Source organism: Teleopsis dalmanni, chromosome X, assembly GCF_002237135.1.
Source record: "Teleopsis dalmanni isolate 2A chromosome X, ASM223713v2, whole genome shotgun sequence".
Lineage (NCBI taxonomy): Eukaryota > Metazoa > Arthropoda > Insecta > Diptera > Diopsidae > Teleopsis > Teleopsis dalmanni.
The window spans coordinates 42,699,273-42,720,877 of NC_051848.1; the positions used below are offsets into that span (position 1 = coordinate 42,699,273).

The following is a 21,605-nucleotide window of genomic DNA, read 5'->3' on the forward strand; positions in this document are numbered from 1 at the left end:
GCTCAAAATTTTTATATTATATTAATAATACATTAATAAAATTATAAATTCGAATTGTTACTTAAATTGACAAAAAAATAATTTGTAAATTGTCGAAAATCGATTTTAAAATGAACAAGATCAATATGCTTTGCCTAAATCTTGGCAATATTATTTAATAATATTTAAAACTATATAAACGAATTCCATTTAAAAATTATGTATTGTTATATGTTTGTTATGTATTGTATTATGTTGTATATTCAATCATAAATCTCTTAACAAATCAGTATATATGCATAGGTGGTATACATATATGTGTGTACATTTATAATAATATTTATATATATAATAAAATAACTGATATTGTTTTGAATATTAAAGTTAACATTTTAATAGCGAATAGCGTGTATAAAGATATATTTATGTATATACTATACATATAATTGTATTGATGTATATTTGTGTATGCTAATCATATAATTAAAGATATTGTAACGAATTGTTTAATTATACAATTTTTTTTTACGAACTATACAATAAAATCGTAACTTAATAGAGCAAATCTTTTTTTATTTTTATTTTCGTTAACCGAATTCTAAATATATTTATAGGAAGACATCTTATATATAGTTAGTAGAAAAATATTTTTCAATATTATAAAAAATTTAATCAATTATTTAATAAATTGATAAGGAATTCAACATCAGGAATTCGCCTGATGAAGGCAAAAGCGAATTTACCGAAATACTTATAGGAATATACAAAATATACGATCGAAATAAAAGTTAAAACCTTGAAAAACAAAACCGACATTAAGATGTTGATATTAAAATACAGATATCTTATCCTCTGATGTCATTAAAGTTCTATTGTAAAACATAAGTTCTAATCAATTGATCAAATTAAAACTTCTTTTTCTTTAAGCAGTATTCACGGAGTATTTAATCAGAGAGCTGGAACTAGTGTATATGAACCAGGCAAGCAGAAATATATTACCGGAACTGTAATATTGACTGATAGCCAGGCAGCTGTAATCGCGCTCATATCCTACACGCGTACCATCCAAACTGATATGGGAGTGCATTGACAAGCTAAAAATACTCGGCTGGAGCAATCACGTGCACTTAATATGAATTCTGGGACATGCTGACATCCAAGGTATTGAATAGGCAGACAAAATTGCAAGAGGCACGGTCTCAAGAATGATAGGCCCAGAATCATTCTGTGGTCTAGGCAAAGCAATTCTATCCATTTTTATGAACGGCGTAGAGAAAAAAGAAAGAAGACTCTATTGGGAAAGGCTACCAAGACTTTCACAGTATAAAATGCTTTTAGGAACTTACAACCTAAAACGCTTCAAAGATTATATGGCACAAACAAAAAATAACATAAGAATTATTACAGGATTATAGATCGGTCACTGTAGATTGAATCACCTATCGAAGTTAGGAATGCAATCCAACTCAGACTGCAGGTATAGGTATAGGTATAGGTTGGAGTGGCGGCCTTGTGTCCCAAAAAGCCCACTTAAGCACAAATAAAGGCCCGTTGTGGTACCACAGGAGTTACGTTATTTGTATATAGATTTAATCAGTATACATTTAACGCCGAAAGAAAGGTAACGACTCCCCCATTATGCAAAGGAAAACCAACCTGACAGTTCTATGAACTTGGCTAGGTCCCTAACATTACAGGATGACAACTCAGTCAGGTCAGTTAGAAAAGGAGATCCAAGGATTTTTAATCTTCTTCTGGCTAGGGAAGGGCACTGACACATGAGATGGAGTACAGTCTCCTCCTCATCCTCAGAGCCACAGCCTCTACAAAAGTCATTAAAGGGGAGACCCAGTCTCATAGCATGCCTTCCTATTACGCAGTGTCCCGTAAGCACAGATACCGTAGTGCTGAGCAGGTTCCGTCTTAGTTGAAGTAGCTGACGGGTTCTTTTCTTGTCAAAGTTCGGCCAAGTCAACCTAGAAATCTGACATTGAGGTTCGTCAGCCCAGTATTGCTTGGCTATACTCAGGTATTTTTGTATGATTGCCAGTTTAACTGTAGCAAGAGGGACGCCTATATCAGAGAGGTTAATGTTAGGGAGAAGAGCACCTGCCTTGGCTAAATCGTCTGCCCTACAATTTCCTGTGATATCCCTGTGACCAGGAACCCAAATAAGTTTGACCCTAACAAACCTAGCTAGGTCATTTAGTGAAGCACGGCAGTCTTGAGTTGTGATTGATGTGGCTGAGGTGCCCATCAGTGATCTGATGGCAGCTTGGCTATCAGAAAAAATTGAGATTGGTAAATCGGATGTTCGATTGCAAAGAACCCATTTTACAGCTTGGTGAATTGCCATTATTTCGGCTTGAAAGACGCTACAGTGGTTCGGAAGTCGGAGCGAGATGCTGAGACCCAGTCTTTCAGAGAAAATGCCACAGCCGACTCGTTTATCTATTTTGGAGCCGTCCGTGTAAATGTCAACCGTTTGGAGAGGGATCGCTCTTTCAAGGATCCAGTCCTCCCTGCTAGGTATAAGAGATTCGAACCCCCTAATTAGGTCTGGGTAACAACACATGTAGTCAATAGAGACGGGAGTTGGCAGATCCTGATTCAGTATGATCGCGTGGCCTATATCAGTTCTTGACCAGCAGGAGAGGGCGTTGAGCCTAGTTGCAACTATTTTGGCTTGCTGTTTTACCAGAAGCCGAGATGGCAACCAATGAAGCATAGCGAAAAGAGCTTGCGTGGGGGTAGAGCGAAGAGCACCAGTGATTTGTAGTGCGGCTATCCTCCTAGTTTTGTCAATTAATTTGGTGTGGCATGCTTTTTCAGTTGCCTGCCACCAGAAAGCAGCCCCATACAGAAGAATTGGTTCGATAACAGCTGAATAGAGCCAGAGTATAATGCACGGTTTGAGCCCCCAACTACGACCTATAGCTCTTCTGCAACAGTAGGTGGCGCATACCGCTTTGCGGGCTCTCTCAGCCAAGTTGTCTTTCCAGCTGAGTTTAGAGTCCAAAATTATACCCAGATATTTGACGTTCGAACTTAAATTTAGAGTAACGCCCTTTATCTTTGGTAAGGAAAATGTCGGAATTTTATATTTCCTGGTGAAGAGAATAACCTCTGTCTTTGCAGGGTTAATATCCAGACCGAATTCCCTACACCATTCAGTTACAATGAGGAGCGCAGAGTTAATAACATTGGATAGAACTTGGGGGAATTTGCCAGATGAGGCAATAGCAATGTCGTCCGCATAAGCTATAACACTGCATCCGGATTGTTCCAAAAGTTTTAACAACGAATTAACCGCTATGTTCCATAGAAGAGGAGAGAGAACCCCACCTTGTGGCGTTCCCCGACAGACTGCTCTGGAGGATTGAACACTTCCGATGTCGGATGTGATAATCCTAGTTTTGAGAAGGGCCTCTACAAATTTAACCAGACTATTGTCGAGATTTAACTTTGAGAGGGATTTTATGATACCATTGGGGCAGACATTGTTGAAAGCGCCCTCAATATCGAGAAAGGTGGCAAGTGTGTATTCCCTGAGAGAGATGGAATGGTCAACTTGCGAGATGAGTGCATGAAGCGCAGTATCGACAGACTTGCCTTTAGTATAAGCATGCTGTGATGGAGATAAGAGCGCTGGGTTTATCTTGTTCCTGATATGCAGATCAAGAACTCTCTCCAGTACTTTCAGAAGAAAAGAAGACAGACTGATTGGTCTATAGTCCTTGGCACTGCAGTGAGTTATTTTTCCTGCTTTGGGAATGAATATTACTCGAGCCACTCTCCAGCAGCTTGGAACATACATAAGCTTAATACAACTGTTGTAAATGCTTAGAAGCCAGGGGAGGATTACGAATTCACCCTGTTGAATATCTGCGGGAATAATTCCGTCCGGACCTGGAGATTTATACGGTTTAAAAGTTTGGATAGCCCACTTTATTTGAGTGTTGGTCACTTGAAACAGTTTAGGATTATTTAGAGGTGGTAAGCTGATTTGAGTTGACAAGTCAGCATCAGAGGCTACACTCCCTGGGAAGTGCGAGTCCAGAAGGGTGTCGAGAGTTTCCTTACTGGAGTTGGTCCATTGACCATTTGGAGCCTGGATACAATCGAGTGTCTTATGGGTAGAATTGAGGATTTTGCGCAGTCGGCTTGACTCGGAAGATGATTCTATGTTGCCACAGAAATTTTTCCAAGCTGCCCTTTTGGCCCGCCTAATGGCATATTTAAATTCTCTTTGTTTCACTTTATATGGAGTCCAGTTACCTGTTGATTTAGCATCGTTAAATCAGACTGCAGATACTGTAGAGAAGATAGAGAAACCGCATACCTTGTGGCGGAGTGCCCCGCACTGATGCACAAGCGGAAGAAACACCTAGGAGGGTATTTTATGGTTTATAAGTATTCAAGGCTAGGAAACATAGGACTTGGAGAAACATTCTATTGCGACTAAGGGGCACAATAGATCTTTTAGGTTGCAGTACGATATGATATAAAATGACCTTTAGGTTGGAAAGAAATTATATTATCAGAGAGCAGAAATCTAACGTTGATAAAACAAAATAATACATATGTAAAAACGTATTTATTACATATTAAGGTTGAAATGGTTTTAGTTTTGTAATATAAATTTATGAACGACATATAGTAGAGATAAACTACTTTGTTTATAAGTGATAAAGTTATAATTTTAATAAAAGTTTTATTTTCTTATTCTCATTCTCGAACTGGGCTCTTCCTCTATCTCTCATTTTTATCTACATTTCGATATAAATAATAATACCGTTTTTGCCAAAAAAACCCACGTCAGAAGGGGAGAATAATTCTTGACCCAGTCCCCTCCTCCTTGCTCAAATCAAGACTGGACAGTTACAGAAAATGTGACTAGAAGTCTCGTCTGCTTCTAAGCAGAGTCGACAGTCTATCTCTTTGGACAGATCCCTTTTGTTAATTTTGTTAATGTGATAATGCAAGCCATAGTGATCCGTTAAATATCCCCCCAGAAACCTCAACTAAATAATTTACTGTGATAAATCAAATACTGAACTGTGATACTGTGATAAATCAAATATTGCTTTCTTCAGGAAAGCAAATAATTAAAATTGGTTTATATATTCAGGATCATATTGATTTTATATAAAATATGATCCGTTTATTTCCTGTGCGTTTATTTCCTATTAAAAAATCATATATGCTAGTCTATTGCAAATATTAAACATTATGTCTTATTTGGTTCAGTCATTGATTTTCCTTCTTTTATTGTACTTTGATATCATTCTATATACGACTTTATATATCTTCTTAAGTACGGGAACTAGAAATTTCATACGAGGTGGTCTAAGTGAACAACTTTATTTCTATTGATTTTTTTTCGATATACATAAATAGTTCACTATCTGAATATCAAGTATCATCTTGGCAATCAGTTCAGATAGTTAAATTTGTGTATGAGTTATCGGTTACAAAAGCTCCATCTTATGTGATATATATGAGTCTTTCTTCTTCTAGGTTTAATTATAGAGCATATCAGTTACTTTTGTGATGAAATATTTCTAATTTTATTTTTGTTATTTTAAATATTGAAATCATATATTAATTTGTATATAATATATTTAATTTAGTTTAAGTAGTATTAATTTTAAGATAATCTAAATGTTAAATATTGTTTGTTTGAAAAAAATATTCACAAAATAAAAATAATATTTTTCTCTAAAACATGAAGTACCAAATAAATTTTTAAATGATATTAATTTTTGAAATAATCTCAATTTTTTTTTCAAATAGAGAAATTATTTTTACAAATTTAATTTTAATTATTACAAATTTTTTAAACAATCTATTGGACATAACTTTCCACATATTACTGACTTACCGAAAATAAATATTCCTAATACAATACCCACAGCTATAAAATTTGATAGTAATATAAAAGAAGACTATATATATATATATATTCAGGGGCGTGTTGAGACAGCGAACTATCTAACAGATGTAAACCACGAAACGACTTGGGTCCTTTTTCGTCCTTCGATTCTCGGATATCGTTATTGAGTTAAAGTTAGAGTGAAGACTAGTGTACATTAAAAGGTTTTTTTGATTTAAAGACATATTCACTCAAGTAATTGGAAATGGATTATATTCATTCTAACTCTTTAAGATAATTTTATGAAATTTTATAAATTTTAACATTTTGAGTAAAAAGTTATATTAATTTATTTGACAGATGGTTCAACATTTTACAAATCGAGACTACTTGTATTTGTTCTATACAAAAAATTATTTTCTGAACGAAAATTCCGTTTACAGCAATACCGATATTTATTATTATTGTTAGGGGATTTGGCACTGCGACCGTCGGGTTTATTTTAATCCCTTCTGTGTTTAGAGTAGGTCTCTAAACCCTGTTGCGTCAATAAAAAGTAGTATAGAACCTATTTTACACAGTTTCTTCCGTAAAAATATATATTGCAATACAGATATTTATAATATTTAAATTTATTGTACTTAAGTATGAAATTTATTGGAATAAGAATAATACATAGACTTTTATATGTGTTATATAGACCGTGTGCGAATTCGAGTAAATTGAGATTAAGTAAATTGAAATTTCCTAGTGATTTTTACATTGCACTTATGTAAATATTTATTTATTGCACTTATATATTATTTTTGGTTAAAAATCTTCAAATTTATTTATTAAACATCTTATAAAATGTTCACAATGGTAACACCTAATTTACTTAATTTTTATATAATTTACCCTAATCGAAATTCTGGTAAATACCAACATTCGCTGCCATACCGACATAATTTACTATTTCCCTCAATTTATTATCAATTTACTCGAAATCGTACTCGGTCATAATAAATTTTTGCATTTATTTTAAGAAATCAAATTTTAAAAAAAAATAAATAGCAGACATATGGTATATGGAATGAAGATATAATGTATATGTAATAAAAAAAAATTAATATTATCCCTGAAGGAGTTTTATTATCGAATGAGATACTCTGGCAAGTTGACGAGGAAATGATTATTTGGTATGTCTTACTAATGGCATTTTCGATTGATAAATCTGTATTCAATTTAGATTTACTCTCGATCTGTCAAATTTTGTTGCCTAATCAAACATTGTTAGTGTAATCTATAATTTTTGTAGTTATGTTAGTAGACATTTATATTTTTCATAAATACATATGTTGAATCAAATCACATTACACTAGTCAAGTCATATAAAACAGTTGATAATTTTTAGGTAATTTGACAAAATATCTGGAGTGTTATAAATTAATCTTAGGTATTTAACATTAATCTTTGAGTGTTATATAGATGTACTAATTGGAAATGAAAATTGTATCAAGAGTTAATCTCGATTAAAAAAGTCACCCTAGGTTCACCAATTGAAACGCTATAAGTTACATATCAATCTTTAAAATTTGTATGTACTTCAGCAACGTCTGTTACGATCTCTATCTAAGTTTATCAAGCTGAAATCAAATTCCAGTACAGTTTTAAATTTTTTTATATTCAAATTATATAAAAAAGTATAATAAAAAAAAAATAAAAATAGATAAATGAAATTCCAAACTAGTGTCAAAAAAAAAAAAACTTAAGAAATAAGAAAAGAGCGTTAAGTGTTTTTTTTTGACATTTTTATTATATATAGTTTGTTTTGTATTTTCCATAATCATTTTAAATTAATAATCAACATTTTAAATTTATTTAAATTAATATATATATATATACTTTGGTAATATATAATGCAAATATATAATATAATAGTTTTGTTTTTTTTTCCATTTGTATTTATTTCATTTAAATATGTTTTATATATGTATTGTGTATCTTTTTTTTTGCTTTTTATTGGTACATACCTATATATATTTATATACTTGTATGTATATATATTATTATAATTTTTTATGTCCGCCCAATGATAATAATCATTGAATATATTTTTATAAATTTTTTTGTTTTTATATTAAATTTTTACAATTTATATTTTATATAAATATTTTATTTGTGTTTTTTTATTTATAATTTTGCCATATACTCGTAATAAGTTACATTCATTTATTTATGCGTGAAACATTTAATTTTATTTATTTAATGTGAAATAATGATTTAGTTTTCCATGATTCTATTATATATTATATTGTACATTAAAGTTATCTAGATTTAGTTGCAACTGTGTGTGTATCGTTTATTCAGTATTTTTGTATATTATGTATTTGTATTTTTTTTTCATATGCTTAGGTATCTTTACAAGTCAAAAACATCTATTATTGTTAAAAATCAATTTGAATTACATTTAAAATATTATTAAGTTGCTTAAAACATAATTTAAAATTAATAAAAAAAGTAAATTGAAAATTTTTATTTAATTTTTTAATTTTTCTTCTTCTCAATATTACTTACCAATTTAATAAAATTAATTATAATTAAGCTTAATTATAATTATTATTGAATTTTTCACACTAAAATATTGTTTTTTTTTTGTTTATTGAAATTTTCATTAAAATATGTTTTTTAATATTTTACGAATATAATATATTTAATTAGCATATAACTATTATTGTTCTTAATATTTTCTCAAACATTTTGCATATTCAATTTTGTTTTTATATATATATATTAAGTCATTTAAACACTAAATTTTATTTTCTACATTATAATTAAGAACTTAAGTTTTAAGAAAAGAATTAAAAAAATAATGTATATAATTTTTAATCTTACGAAAAAAAAAAATACGAGAACTTGAAGAATTAGATGAAATTCCTTATGCTGGAGTGGTATTAGATATGTGCTTTATAAAAGCATAGTATCATATATAAAACAAAATATTTTTATGAGTGAATAGTTCAAAGTTTTTTGAAAATTTTTAAATTAAAATAGTGAATTAATGTTTTCCATAGTATATAAGGTTTTGCTGAAATGTCCCTGTATTTTAAATCTATTTAAAGTACGAATTGCTTTTAACATGCTAAATTCTTGCGGTCTGTAAATTTAGCTAATATACTCGTATTTAGCTTCTACTCCAATTAATGAAATGTACTTTTTTTTAAACAATTCGTAGATAAAAATATTCATCACAATATAAAATAATGCTTTATAATGCTTTATAAGTGTTTGGTCTTCCTCTAATTTCGTTAAATAAAAAAACTGTCATAATGAATAAAAATAAAATAAAAATAAAAATATTTATATAAATGAATTAGATAAAATTAATTATTAAATGAAGAAAATGTATTACATGTGTGTTAAATACTAAAAAAAATTATTTTTCTCCACTGAACAAAATTAAATAAATCGAATGCTCATAACCGATTATAATTCTTATATAGATTTTATATAGATACACACAATGAAACCGTCGCAAACATATGACGAACGAACTTAGATGAGAGTATTTTTTTTTTAAATAATTAAAAATAATTAATACAAAATCCTTTCTTAAGGTCGAAGCAATTTAAATTGTGTGGTATATTTTTTCAAAAATAGATCTTCGAAAGCAATACGAGAAACAATGTCCGAAGTCATGTCCTAACTTTAAATGCAAGCAAACTCTGATGCAAGCTTCATAAAATTATCAGCAAAATTAATGAAATCTGTAAATGGTTCCAAAGCTTCCTGCTTAGAATGAAGTTTAGACCAATAATTTTTTTTTTAAATTTAAATGATGATATCAATGTGGAGATTTCTAAGCTAACATAAATTTTGAGTTAATTTTTCTTGATTATTTTCTAAGATATTTTTTCCAATTACATATTTCTGACACAGCACATTTAAATTACTAAGTCTCTAAATTTATGAGTTATATGTGAGTGCATGTATTTTTGTTCTTTCGCGTATATATATACTGCATATATATGAGATATTAGTATATATATTAAAATATATATATATATATATAAATTAGCTATAAATTTGAGTTTAAATATGTTTCTATGTAAATTCAGTGCAGGTGACAACTTTTGATTGTATTATTATATATTTAATTTTTTTCTTTTTGGGGCTAACTGTGTTATTATGTACAAGTCGGTGACTAAGTGAAAATGTATAATTGTTAATAACCATGCTATACTTTAACTATAATATTGGTCTAAATAAACAGAGCAGAATTAAAATAAGTTGTATCATTGAAGAAGAATGGTATATCACCCACATTCTCTTTCTCTCTCTCTCATTCGTAAAGTAGCTAAATAATATAGGAAGTTAAACATAGGTACATTTACCTATGTCCAATTTTGAAATTTCTAAACGTGTTGTCGAATTATATACTTTTTTCTTATTAAAAAGTACTATATATTATCTGCAGGCTTGTTTTTGATTTTATTTAGTGATAAATAGAAAATGCGTTCTAGATTACATAGACATTTTGCTTATAATATGTTAGTAGCTCTTCAAAGTTGGTGCAAAGCAGCCATACTAATTCAAATTTATATTATTTTATGCATTTGCAACCTTCTAAAGGTGCCAGATATTTCTATTTATGATATGATATTTATACAATGGAACGGCTGTGTTGCTAAGTAAAGCTTTCGGACATTGTAGCCTCAGTATTTCACATGAGAATCGTTCTAAATTTAATTAAAAAAGAAAATAAATAATTCTATCCGCTAAGAAATAAAAAAAGTTTTATATATTAACACATTTTTATTTTCGTTATTTAATTAATATTAATATATATATATATATATTTATATATATATATATACGTACCTAGTTTACTAGTTTAAAGTATTATTTAATTATTTTTTTTGCTACGATTTTTACCGTTGTCCATTTTTTTTTTAAATAATAAAAATAAAAAATCAAATTTTCCTGTTATTATTATATTTGCTAACTATTTTTTTTATTTTATTGAGAAAATTTCTAGCACAAATAAATATGAAATAATATTTATAATTAATAAATTTACTGAATTGTTTGAACGTGAAAGTAATTAAATTATATTAACATATATACTAATATTTAATTACACTAAAAGATTTAACAAGTTTTGTTAATTATAATATAATTTTTATATATATATATTTTTTTTTTAATTTTTTGTCTAATAATTATTTATTATTTCTGATTACTTACTTTGGTTTTTCTTCATATGTTATAAGTAAACTGATATTTTTCATAGAAATCACGAGAAAAGTTAAACTTTTATTTGCTTTTATTATTTTTAATATATTTATTTAAATTTGTTTACTTGTTTAAAATTATTACTTTGGTTTTCTTTTTTTATTTATTTTTATAATTTATTGTTAGTCTATTATTTAGTTTGTAGCTATTAATTTTACACAATAATAATTAATATAAATATTAAGTTTGCTTAACTGCAGTTTTGTATTTTTATATGAATTTATCTCTTTTTTATTTACTTACACAATTATGATTATAATTAATAATTATAATTATAATTATTTCATAATATTAATAAATAATGTACATAACAATTTTTCATAATATTTCTTTTAAATAAATTAATAGGTAAAGAATTTTTTCTTAGTTTTCATTTAAATATATATATTTATATGTAACTTTTAATAAATATGTAACAGTTTCTTATGCAAAAATTAGGTTTTCATATAGTTTTAAATATAATAATACATTTATTTGAATTAAAAGAAACAAAATTATTATTGTATATATGCTTTTCTTTAGGTTTTTGTTTTATAAATTTTTTTTTTAAATTTTTATGCTTTATTTATTTAGTAAAATGCTGCATATATTTATTTTACTTTATCAACGATTGTTTCTTAAATTATATTTAATTTAATTACTATTTTTGTTTTAAAGTTGTTTGAACATAGCAGCACATGTAATAAACAGTAGCTTTCCTTTCGGTTTCGTTTTGTTTCCTTTTAATATTATTAAATTTAATCTATATTAAAATACAATAAAAATTTACTTCACGAAAGTTAGAGTAGATAGAGCTTAGCAAATCATTGGATTAAAGTCTTTTGACTATATCATTCAAATTCGAAAGCAGAATAATTCGTAATTAACCGAGCATTATTAAATCAATGCATTTAAGTACCGCAAATGAACTCTGGTAGTTTCTCTTAAAAGGATAATATGTGAGGGGTATTCCCATTGTTTTTGTACAAAGCTGCTAAGTTAGGCCAGAAAATTCTTTGAAAATTTAACAAATTAACAACAGGACTTTAATATATAAAGTAATATATAGATTTAATAATCTGTTATATATATATGTATATCTTTTTTTGAAACTTTTACTAGAAACTTTTATTGTATTTTTTAATATATATATATTTTTTATAAATTACATTAAAAGTTTTTAATTTGGAAAAAGTCGTTTCGTTTTACAAATAATTTAACATAGTTTCTGCTTTTAAGTTTATGCATGGAATTATTTATTTCTTAAATATTTTTATAAATTTGTTAGTTTATTTAGTTTGTATATTCTCTTATATATATGTATATTTGCATGTATGACTTCCATTAGATGCTGTGCAATAATTCTCACTGTGCTATTGCACCAGCTAGTTTCCAACGCAGAAGACTTGCTCACTTTATTTTGGAATGTCAATTTTGAATGATTTTGAGATCCAGTTGAAGCGATTTTCGATTTGACATTTAAAAAAACAATGCTAATTCAATGTTGATTGATGATTAATTTGTTGTCACAATTGATTGATTTGTCGAAAGACTGAAATGTAACAAAGTAACAGATATAATATAAGCAATGTATTTCAAAATATTAGCGATTAGGGTTAAACGGTTGAAGTGTTACCAACTACACATATCTGTAGGTATATCTGTCAGACTGCCTATATCTGTCTGACAACTGCTTATATTCTTTACAAGCTAACACAAGCATTTGCATGTAAGTTTTATAGAACAAAAGTTATGCGGAATGAAATTCAAACTTCATATTGTGATTGCATTATATTTGGCTGCAAAATCACAACCAGCTCAAACACCTTAAAGTTTGATCGTGTACCCCAACACCTCAAATAGTATAGTACATAATAATAGTACAGGCAGCGTCGCCAAACATTATGGTGATGCACGAAAAAAAAAACAGCAATATCATCAAAAATGGTTCGGAAAGTAAAGGGTCGACTTGAATGAAATCCATGTCGTAGTCGTAGTCAAATGACCAAAGAACTGAATATATCCCAGCGAAGCGACCGATGTATATTCTAAAATAAGCTCAAGGTAAAGCCTTACAAGTTTCAAAAGCCACAAGATCTTATAGCAAAGCAACAAAAAGTTAGACTCAAAAGAGCAAAGGAGCTCCAAACATTGTATTCTCTGATGAGAAAAATTTCCCCATTGAAGAGTACAAAATGATCATGTTTACTAAACTGAACGCACTGCCATTCACTGCCATTTAAGACTGCAATTGGCTACCCAAAGTAATTTTCTACCTTAAGTAATGGTATAGGCAGCTGTGGCTGTCGATTGGGATGCTCTCCAATCGTTTTCATGGAGCTTGGTTTTAAAGCTTGGACTTTAAATCGCATTGATTTATTATCGGGAAAATGTTTTGGATGTTGCTTAAGAGCGTGTTTTAGGCACGCAAACATTTTAGTCGTAGACCATGAACGTTCCAACAAGACTCGGCATCGTCTCATAAATATTGTGTGAACCAAGAGTGTTTAAAAAATCATGTTCCTCACTTCATTTCGTACACTTAATGAATTTCGAACTCGCCAGATACAAATCCGATGAACTATTGCATCTGAGCCATTTTGGTGAGGTGGAGAGCAAAGTGGGTACTAAAAAATATGACAATATGGATGTGCTAAAAAAAAGCCATTGTTCACGAATGGGTCAAAGAACCGGAAAAGCAATTATAAATATAATGAAATTAATTTATTGAATATTGTATAAATATATTTCAGATGGATATTAGAATTGTGTGTTTTTGAATCTGAATTTTTTTTTTGTGTACTTACCGCTTATTCTACTTTACTACTGTGTACGTGTGCTACTTGTAAAAATTCTGTGCTGGAACTCACGCCTTCCATTCCAAGTATCTTTCAAAGTACAAATCAATCAATTTTACATAACTATTTTATTTAATTTTTAACTATTTTATTTATTAAGATTGTTGCTGATTTTATGATTAGATTGGTTGGTTTTTGTTCAGTTAAAAAATATTTGCTCAAGCCTTATACCGTTCCATGTTAAGACAGCACAACAATTTATTTCATATTCTTCAGAATTTCATCGGTCTCTTCTGGGTCCTTGAGTGTATGCCATTGAGCAATTGGTCGTCGCGGAGAGGCCAACATATCTGACCAGTGTCGTAACTCAGTACCAGTAGCCATGCAACCCAATATGCAGCGTCCAATCGGTTCAGATGTACCAATACGATCATAATCCACAACAGTAACGACGAGACAGATTTTCTATGTTCAATTTTTTTATTTGAGAAATTTCAGAGAAAGAGAATGATAATTAGTAAAAATAATTTAAAAAAAATAATTTTCTAAACTGTTTGTATATCGTGGGTTAATTATATTTTTAAATAACACTTTTTTGTTGTTGTTTGTACGAGAAGAAGAATTTCATTGTTTGTTGGTGTTTGGATTTTTTTCTTTTATTACACTGATGATTTTTTTAAGTATTTGAGATAAAGAGTAGGGATTTGTGACTTAAATTTAGATAAGGAATTGTGGAACACACTACACTTGAACTTTAAAACTACTTACGGATGTGCTATACAGAAAGGATTATCAGGGGTGTTTGCAAATTTATAATTATTGTAACAGTTTTATGCAAATAAATGAAAAATAAATATTATTATATTATTAACTAATTTTAAAAAAATTTAATTGATTATTTTTTTTTCTTTCATATAAAATTAATATTTTCGTATTATTTAAAGAGAATTATAAATGATATTTTTATGTTTAAAAAAAATGAAACCTAATATATTTATTCACAATTGTTCGATGGCTATTATGGATTTTAAAAAAGTTCCCATAGAGCATTTTTTATGACAACAGTATTATGGCAACTATGAGTTGTAATGGTAGTCCTGCTATGTAAGAAAACGTCACTCCTACTATTTAATAACTATTTATTTTTAGTTTGAATTGTAAATAAATAAAAAAAATTAGTAAAATCTTAAAATACTCTTTTAAATAAATTATTTTGGTGTGCTGATTTAAAATTCCAGATATATATATAACCAGATATATCAGTATATAGTCCAGTCATTTATATTTTACTAGAAATTTACTTTAGGGAGAGTTACCCTAAAATTTAGGAATTTAAAAAAATTAGAGTTTATAAAAACTTTTTTGTCATATTCAATAGTTAGGATGTATTAAAAATGAATGTACATATATGTATATGGGAGAGGGTGCGGGCTTGCCTTAGCGCCTTAAGGTCTCTCTCCCTACTAGCGAAGTGCCTGATGTGTTAAATATTGTATATAAGGCCACATTATATATTTATTTACATTTACATTGGGGTGATATTCCAGTCTTAATTTTAATCTTTCAGCTAACTTAGGGTTTAGTTATGTTAAATCAACAAAGTTGATGACATAGGCATGATTTTAGTCAATATTCAGAAAAATTTTACCACTGCGAAATCGGTTTTTATAGAACTTAGTGGCGACATATCACAGTCTTAATTTTCATCTCTAAGCTAACTTAGGGATTGTGTTAAATCAGTAAAGCTGATGACATAGGCATGATTTCAGTCAGTATTTAGTTTAATATTAACACTGCGATATCGGTATTTATTGATCTTTTTTATATTATACTTGAATTATAAAGATACTGATAAAGAATTTGAAGTACGATCATAAATTTTGGATAAGAATATAGTTGATATGTTAGAATTGTTATATTTAAATAGTTAGTAATAGCAATAAAATTACAGATAAAAAATTTGAAGCACGGTCATAAATCTTCTTAAGGAAGCCTTTTCTAACATTTGTTATAATACATATTGGATAACAGGATATACAATATAAATATATATTAAAATAGTTATACATTTGTTTTATGATCCGTTTGTTTCTAACACAATCTGAAATTGATCATATATTCGGAAATATGCACTTTTCTTTTAGTTGTAATTTGGGATTTACGGATGGTAAGAAAAATGTGGTAAATATCCTATATTTTTGTACTATTGGAGATGTCGAGGATTTTTATATTTGTCTGCATGAAATTGTCAGTCCATAAAATTATCATTGTTTTTGCATACACATATGTGCTTAAAAAATAATTTTAAATATTGTGTAAGTTATATATAATATTTATTAATTTCATTAAAAACTTTTTTCTTTTTTGAATCAATTAAATTTTTTTTTTATATTTTTGAACAGAAAAAAATATTCACACTATTCGCTTATAGTTTTATATAGTTGTAATAATATTCGCATATGCACGGATGCATATATGTACTTATATGTATATACATAATACATATAGACATATATTATATACTCGTATATATGTTTGCATATAATATAGAATAGCATATATAGCACAACTGAAACAAAACGCTACATTAATAGTATGAAGCAATACATTTAAAATTGAAAATTTAAAATTGAAAATTCATTAAAATAATATATATGTATAAGAATAAAATGAAAATAAATTCAACTAATTTTGAATAAATTGCTTTACTAAAGGCGGAGGCAATTCTTAAATAATAGTCATGATGCAGTATTTTCCATATATCTTTTTTGCATATAGTGAAAAGATCGTGATGTTTAGTGATTGTAATGATGTATGTGGAAGGTATGTAGCAGTTCTTGCCGCTTTATTTAAAAAAACTTATTATCAAAAATTATTTTTAAATGAACAAATTTCTTTTTGAACTTTTTTTTGTTTTGGTAATATTCGTTTAACGTGTTAACGATGTTGCCATATCAACGAAATCATCTCTCTATTTTGCTAAATTATTCAAAAAGAATAGATGTTCATTAAATACTGGTAAACGAAAATGTATAATATTCAATCCCATTTGTTGAAAGTTTTCGGCTCATTTGATAGGTTATTGTATTAGTTGTTGTTAGTGCTACAGTTGAGTAAAATTGTTTTAGGTACTTGCTTTTGAAGAGTATCAAATCTGCTTCACAATATATATTTTATGTGAGGGATTAATCTATAACCTAAAGACGTTCTGACTTTTCTAACATATTCTGTATTCTGAAGTCCTTACTTCTAAGTGATCATAAAATTCCTTGTGCGTTTTGATTGTACCTAAAAAGGATCTTTGGAGTTTGTAGCTTTAACTTATTATTGGCGTATGTTGTAAGTTACTGGATATTGTATGTAAGCATTGGTAGGATGTATGTATGTATGTAAATGTGTTGCATTTAATTGTTAAGTAGCAAACATAACTGTTATTTCGTTAAAAATTTTTATGTAATAATTTCACCATTTCCTTGCACTTAGTGTAACCTTGCACTTAGCCCGATCCCGAGTCTGTGAATGTACTTGAAGCGCGTAGTTTTCGGTTGTGTTGTTGTACATTTATGAGTTCTTGTATTGCTATCTCTTTTCTGCTTGGTTTTCTCTATTATTGTATTTGCACAGTATCAAATCAGAAGACAGTGTCAAAATAATGGACCCAGGGTGGTTGGGCATTATTGACGCCGTTATATTAAAAAAAATATTAGGTTTGTTTTTTTTTCTCTTTTTTTTTTAGCAGTTGCGATGTTTTGTATTATGTGAAAATTTTAAACAAAAAGTGTGAATAAATAGAAAGATCCTTTTTTGTGTTGAAGATAAGTGTTAACAATATCCTGGCTTATTTTGCTTTTCACTTAATATTATATCTAATTTGTTTCAATTAGTTTTGGTTTGGTTTTTTTTAGTGTATCTGTTTAATTAATCCATCTTTATATGAATAATTTTTAAAATTTTTTATAGTGTAGTAAATTTTACTACAATAGGTTATAAACACATAGTAGAACTATTATAGTTCCACATAATTCGGTTTAAATATATATCAATATATATATGTAGAAAAATTCTATATTTTTATAAATACTAAAAAACATCAATATTTTTTGCCTCTTTATAATTAAATAAAAATATATAGTATATCAATGAAAATAAGCAACAGCAATTGAACTACCGAATAAAAATAATTATATTTCATATATATTTATAATATATATATATATTTGTATATATTTACGAAAAGGAAATATTTTAATTGTTTAATTACAACATTTAAATATCGCTTAAGAAAGTCGGTTTTATTTTATAAAATTTAATAAAAAAAAATAAAAAAAAATTTACGTAAAAAATTAACATAAAAAAGCAACAAACAAACAAAATAGTGCATTATTTGTAAATAACAAAATAATAATGAATAATGTTGTTCTAATATATATAATATTATTTTATAAACTAAAAATAAACTAGTGAATTTATATGTAAATTATTATATGTAAATTGTTTTATAGAACGTGTAAAGATTTTTTCTTTTAATTTAGTACAGCTTGTCTGGCCTTAAATATCAATACTTATAGTTTCAAATTTTTGAACCTAAATAAAACTTTTAGTACATTTGAGTATAAGTTTCTAAATCAATATAAAAAACCGTATTTATGTAGGTCTAAAATATATTATTATAGTTCAAATAATGTCATATTATACATATGTGAGGAAAAAAATTAGTTTCCACAGATACTAAAGTAAGCTTAAAGATATAACCCTCTAAAATTCTGTTGATCTTATTAAGCTGATCCAATTGTCACTTTCTAAAAATAAGCACACAGGAAGTTTATAGATTAGTTAGGTTGGGTCCCTTCCACATGATTGAAGAAGTTGCACGTTTTCAAAGTTGCTTCAAACTTCTAGCTTTATATTTCTCCTTTAGGTTTGGTATACGGATTTTGTCTTATCTGTGGTACCACAACATGCCATTATTTCAGTTTATGTAAGCTTTGGTGCACAAGGCAGTTTGCCTCTGTAAACTAATCTAACGTATAGCTAAATCTAAAGCAGTTGAAAAATTTTATAACGTTTCTTAATTGTTAATGAATACTATATTACTATCCCATATAAACAGAAGCAAAATAAGCAATAACATAAGTATTTATTAATCTTAAATGTTTTTTTTTGCTTATAAAAAAATTATACATAATGTAATATATAATAATATATTATTTTATTACGGCTAATGATATTACAATAAACTTTTATTATATATAAAATAATTGTAAATCTTAATAAGAAAATAAGTAAAGGAAGCTTTCATTGTTAAGACAAGAATATGCATTATTGATTAATATATCTTATAATAATTATTATATAAATATAAAGTAACGAAATGTTAATATATATTTAATGAAATAAAAATAAATATTTATAAAAATAAATTTTTGAAGCTTTTATAATGTGCATAAATAAAAATTGTAAAAATTAAATTAAATAAAAAATGAATAAAAAACGATGCATTGAAAGTAAATTAAAAAAACAATTATTTAAAATTAAAATTTTAAATTAAAATAAATAAAGAAATTTTTAAAATTTTAAAATTTAAATTTTAAAATAAAAAAAAATTTGTATATAAATTGATTTAAAAAAAATAATTAAAGCTTGTGTATAAATGTGCATAAATAAAATGTATAAAAGCTATATTTTATAAAAAACAAAACAAATTTTTTTAATTAAAATTAAACAAAATATTTGGAGCTATAATGTTAAATTATATTTTACAAAAAATTAAAAAATTTGCTTTTATAAATGTGTATAACAAAAATAATTGAAGCTTTTATAATTTGCATAAAGAAGACTAATAAAAATTAAATTTAATTAGAAAACGAAATTTTTATTTATATATAACAAGATAAAGAAAAAATGTATACATAAGTACAAAAAAAATAATTATTAATGCAATAATAAAAATTCGGAAAATTGGATTAAATAAAATACGAAAAGTAAAAACTTTTAATTAAATTAAAAAAATTTGTTTGCAGCTAAAATGTTAATTAATGTTTCATAAAATAAAAAAAAAAAAATTATTTGTATATTGAATTTAAAAAAAGAATTTAAGCTTTTATAATATGCATAAATTAAAGTCATAAAAATTAAATTAAATAAAAAAGAAATGAAAAATATTAAATAATTTGTAATAAAAATTAAAAAAAAATTTTTACAGTAGTAATGTTAATTTATATTTAATAATATAAAGATTAAATGTATATATAAGAGTATAAAAATATAATTTAAATTTTTATTGTCTGCATTAATAAGAATTCTAAAAATTGTATTAAATAAAATACGAAAAAATAAATTAAATGTAAAAACATTTAATTAAATTAAAAAAAAGTTGTTTGCAGCTAAAATTTTAATTTAAATTTAATAAAAGAAAAGAAAATATACAAAAAAAAATTCAAGCTGTCATAATGTGCAAAAATAAAAGTTATAAAAATTAAATTAAATAAAAAATAAAACAAATATATTAAACAGTTTTTAATTAGAACTAAAAAAAAACAGTTCGCAACTTGCCGACTTTACTTTAACAGAAAATTTTTAAATATTAAATTAAGCAATTTTATAACACTTAAAACACAACATAGAACATCGAACATTATATGGCACGACTAAAAGGGACTCAAATGAATTATTGTTTAAAGGGTTAATAGTGGTAGTAGAGAGTTCTTGAAAGGTTTGTGTTGCATATAAAGTACAACAATTACAAGGAGGAGAACTTAAGTAGTTTTTTTTTGTGAGTGTAAATATTTGTAGTTAATTTGTAGAATTTGTAGGAAACTTTTGTTGCATACTTGTCTAGATTGTTCATTGCTCAATTAATAATTTATTTTTTATGGTAATTAAGTTATAAGTTTTAATTTACTTTAAGTTTTCATTCAAACATTAACAAAGTTGCACGAAAAAGGCTAGTGAGGGGGTGGATATTAGTAAATAACTTATATATTGTTTTTAATATATAATTTGTGAGAGTATTTAGTTAAAGTTTTAGTTAACAGTATTTTGAGTGGTAGTAGTAGTACTAGTTGTTGTTGTTGTTTTTGTAAGAACAGTAATAATAAAATAAATAGTAGTTGTAGAATTAGTAGTAGTAGTAGTAGTAGTAGTAGTAGTAGTAGTAATATTAGTAGTAGTATTAGTAGTAGTAAGTAGTAGTAGCAGTAATAATAGTAGGTAGTTAAGTAGTATAGTGTTAAAGTAAAATAGTAGTAGTATTTTCTTATAGGATAGTATAATACATTCTCGCATACTTGTATTTGTTCAAATGGTACTTCAAATGAGAACGACTCATTATAGTAAGGGTTGAGGGTGCATTTTTTGATACTTGTCTTCTTCTTTTTCAAACGTTTTCCATTTTGCATGATTGCAATTTTCACATATGGATCTATAAAATAGAAAAAAATAGAAAAACGAATATAAAAACAAAATGTAATTTAAAACAAAAACAATAGCACAATTTTAACAATTTTTTAACAACAAATTTCAAGTGCACTGCTTTACAATTTTTTTTAATTATATTGTATATATAATAATATTATCCATCAATTTCAATAACTGAATGTTAATTAGTTTGTTGATTATTTTGAATTGAATTTATTAAAACAAATAAATACACACATAAAAAGTTAACATTAATTACAGTAATAATTTTGTAACATTTTATT

At 26.8% G+C, this 21,605-nt stretch overlaps 1 protein-coding gene across 4 annotated transcripts in view; it reads right to left on the reverse strand.

The window, feature by feature from the left end:
- Positions 1-12,309: 12,309 nt before the first annotated feature.
- LOC119687777 (synaptotagmin 1) overlaps positions 12,310-21,605 on the reverse strand; it is a 90,843-nt gene continuing 81,547 nt past the window's right edge. For all 4 annotated transcript variants that reach the window (XM_038102262.1, XM_038102260.1, XM_038102261.1 and 1 more), the window contains exons 8-10: positions 21,192-21,325; positions 13,915-14,370; positions 12,310-12,659 (exon numbers count right to left, since the gene is read on the reverse strand). In XM_038102262.1, coding sequence (XP_037958190.1) covers positions 14,164-14,370; positions 21,192-21,325 — 341 coding nt within the window. In that variant the 3' untranslated portion in view covers positions 12,310-12,659; positions 13,915-14,163. The remainder of the gene's footprint in view (positions 12,660-13,914; positions 14,371-21,191; positions 21,326-21,605) is intronic.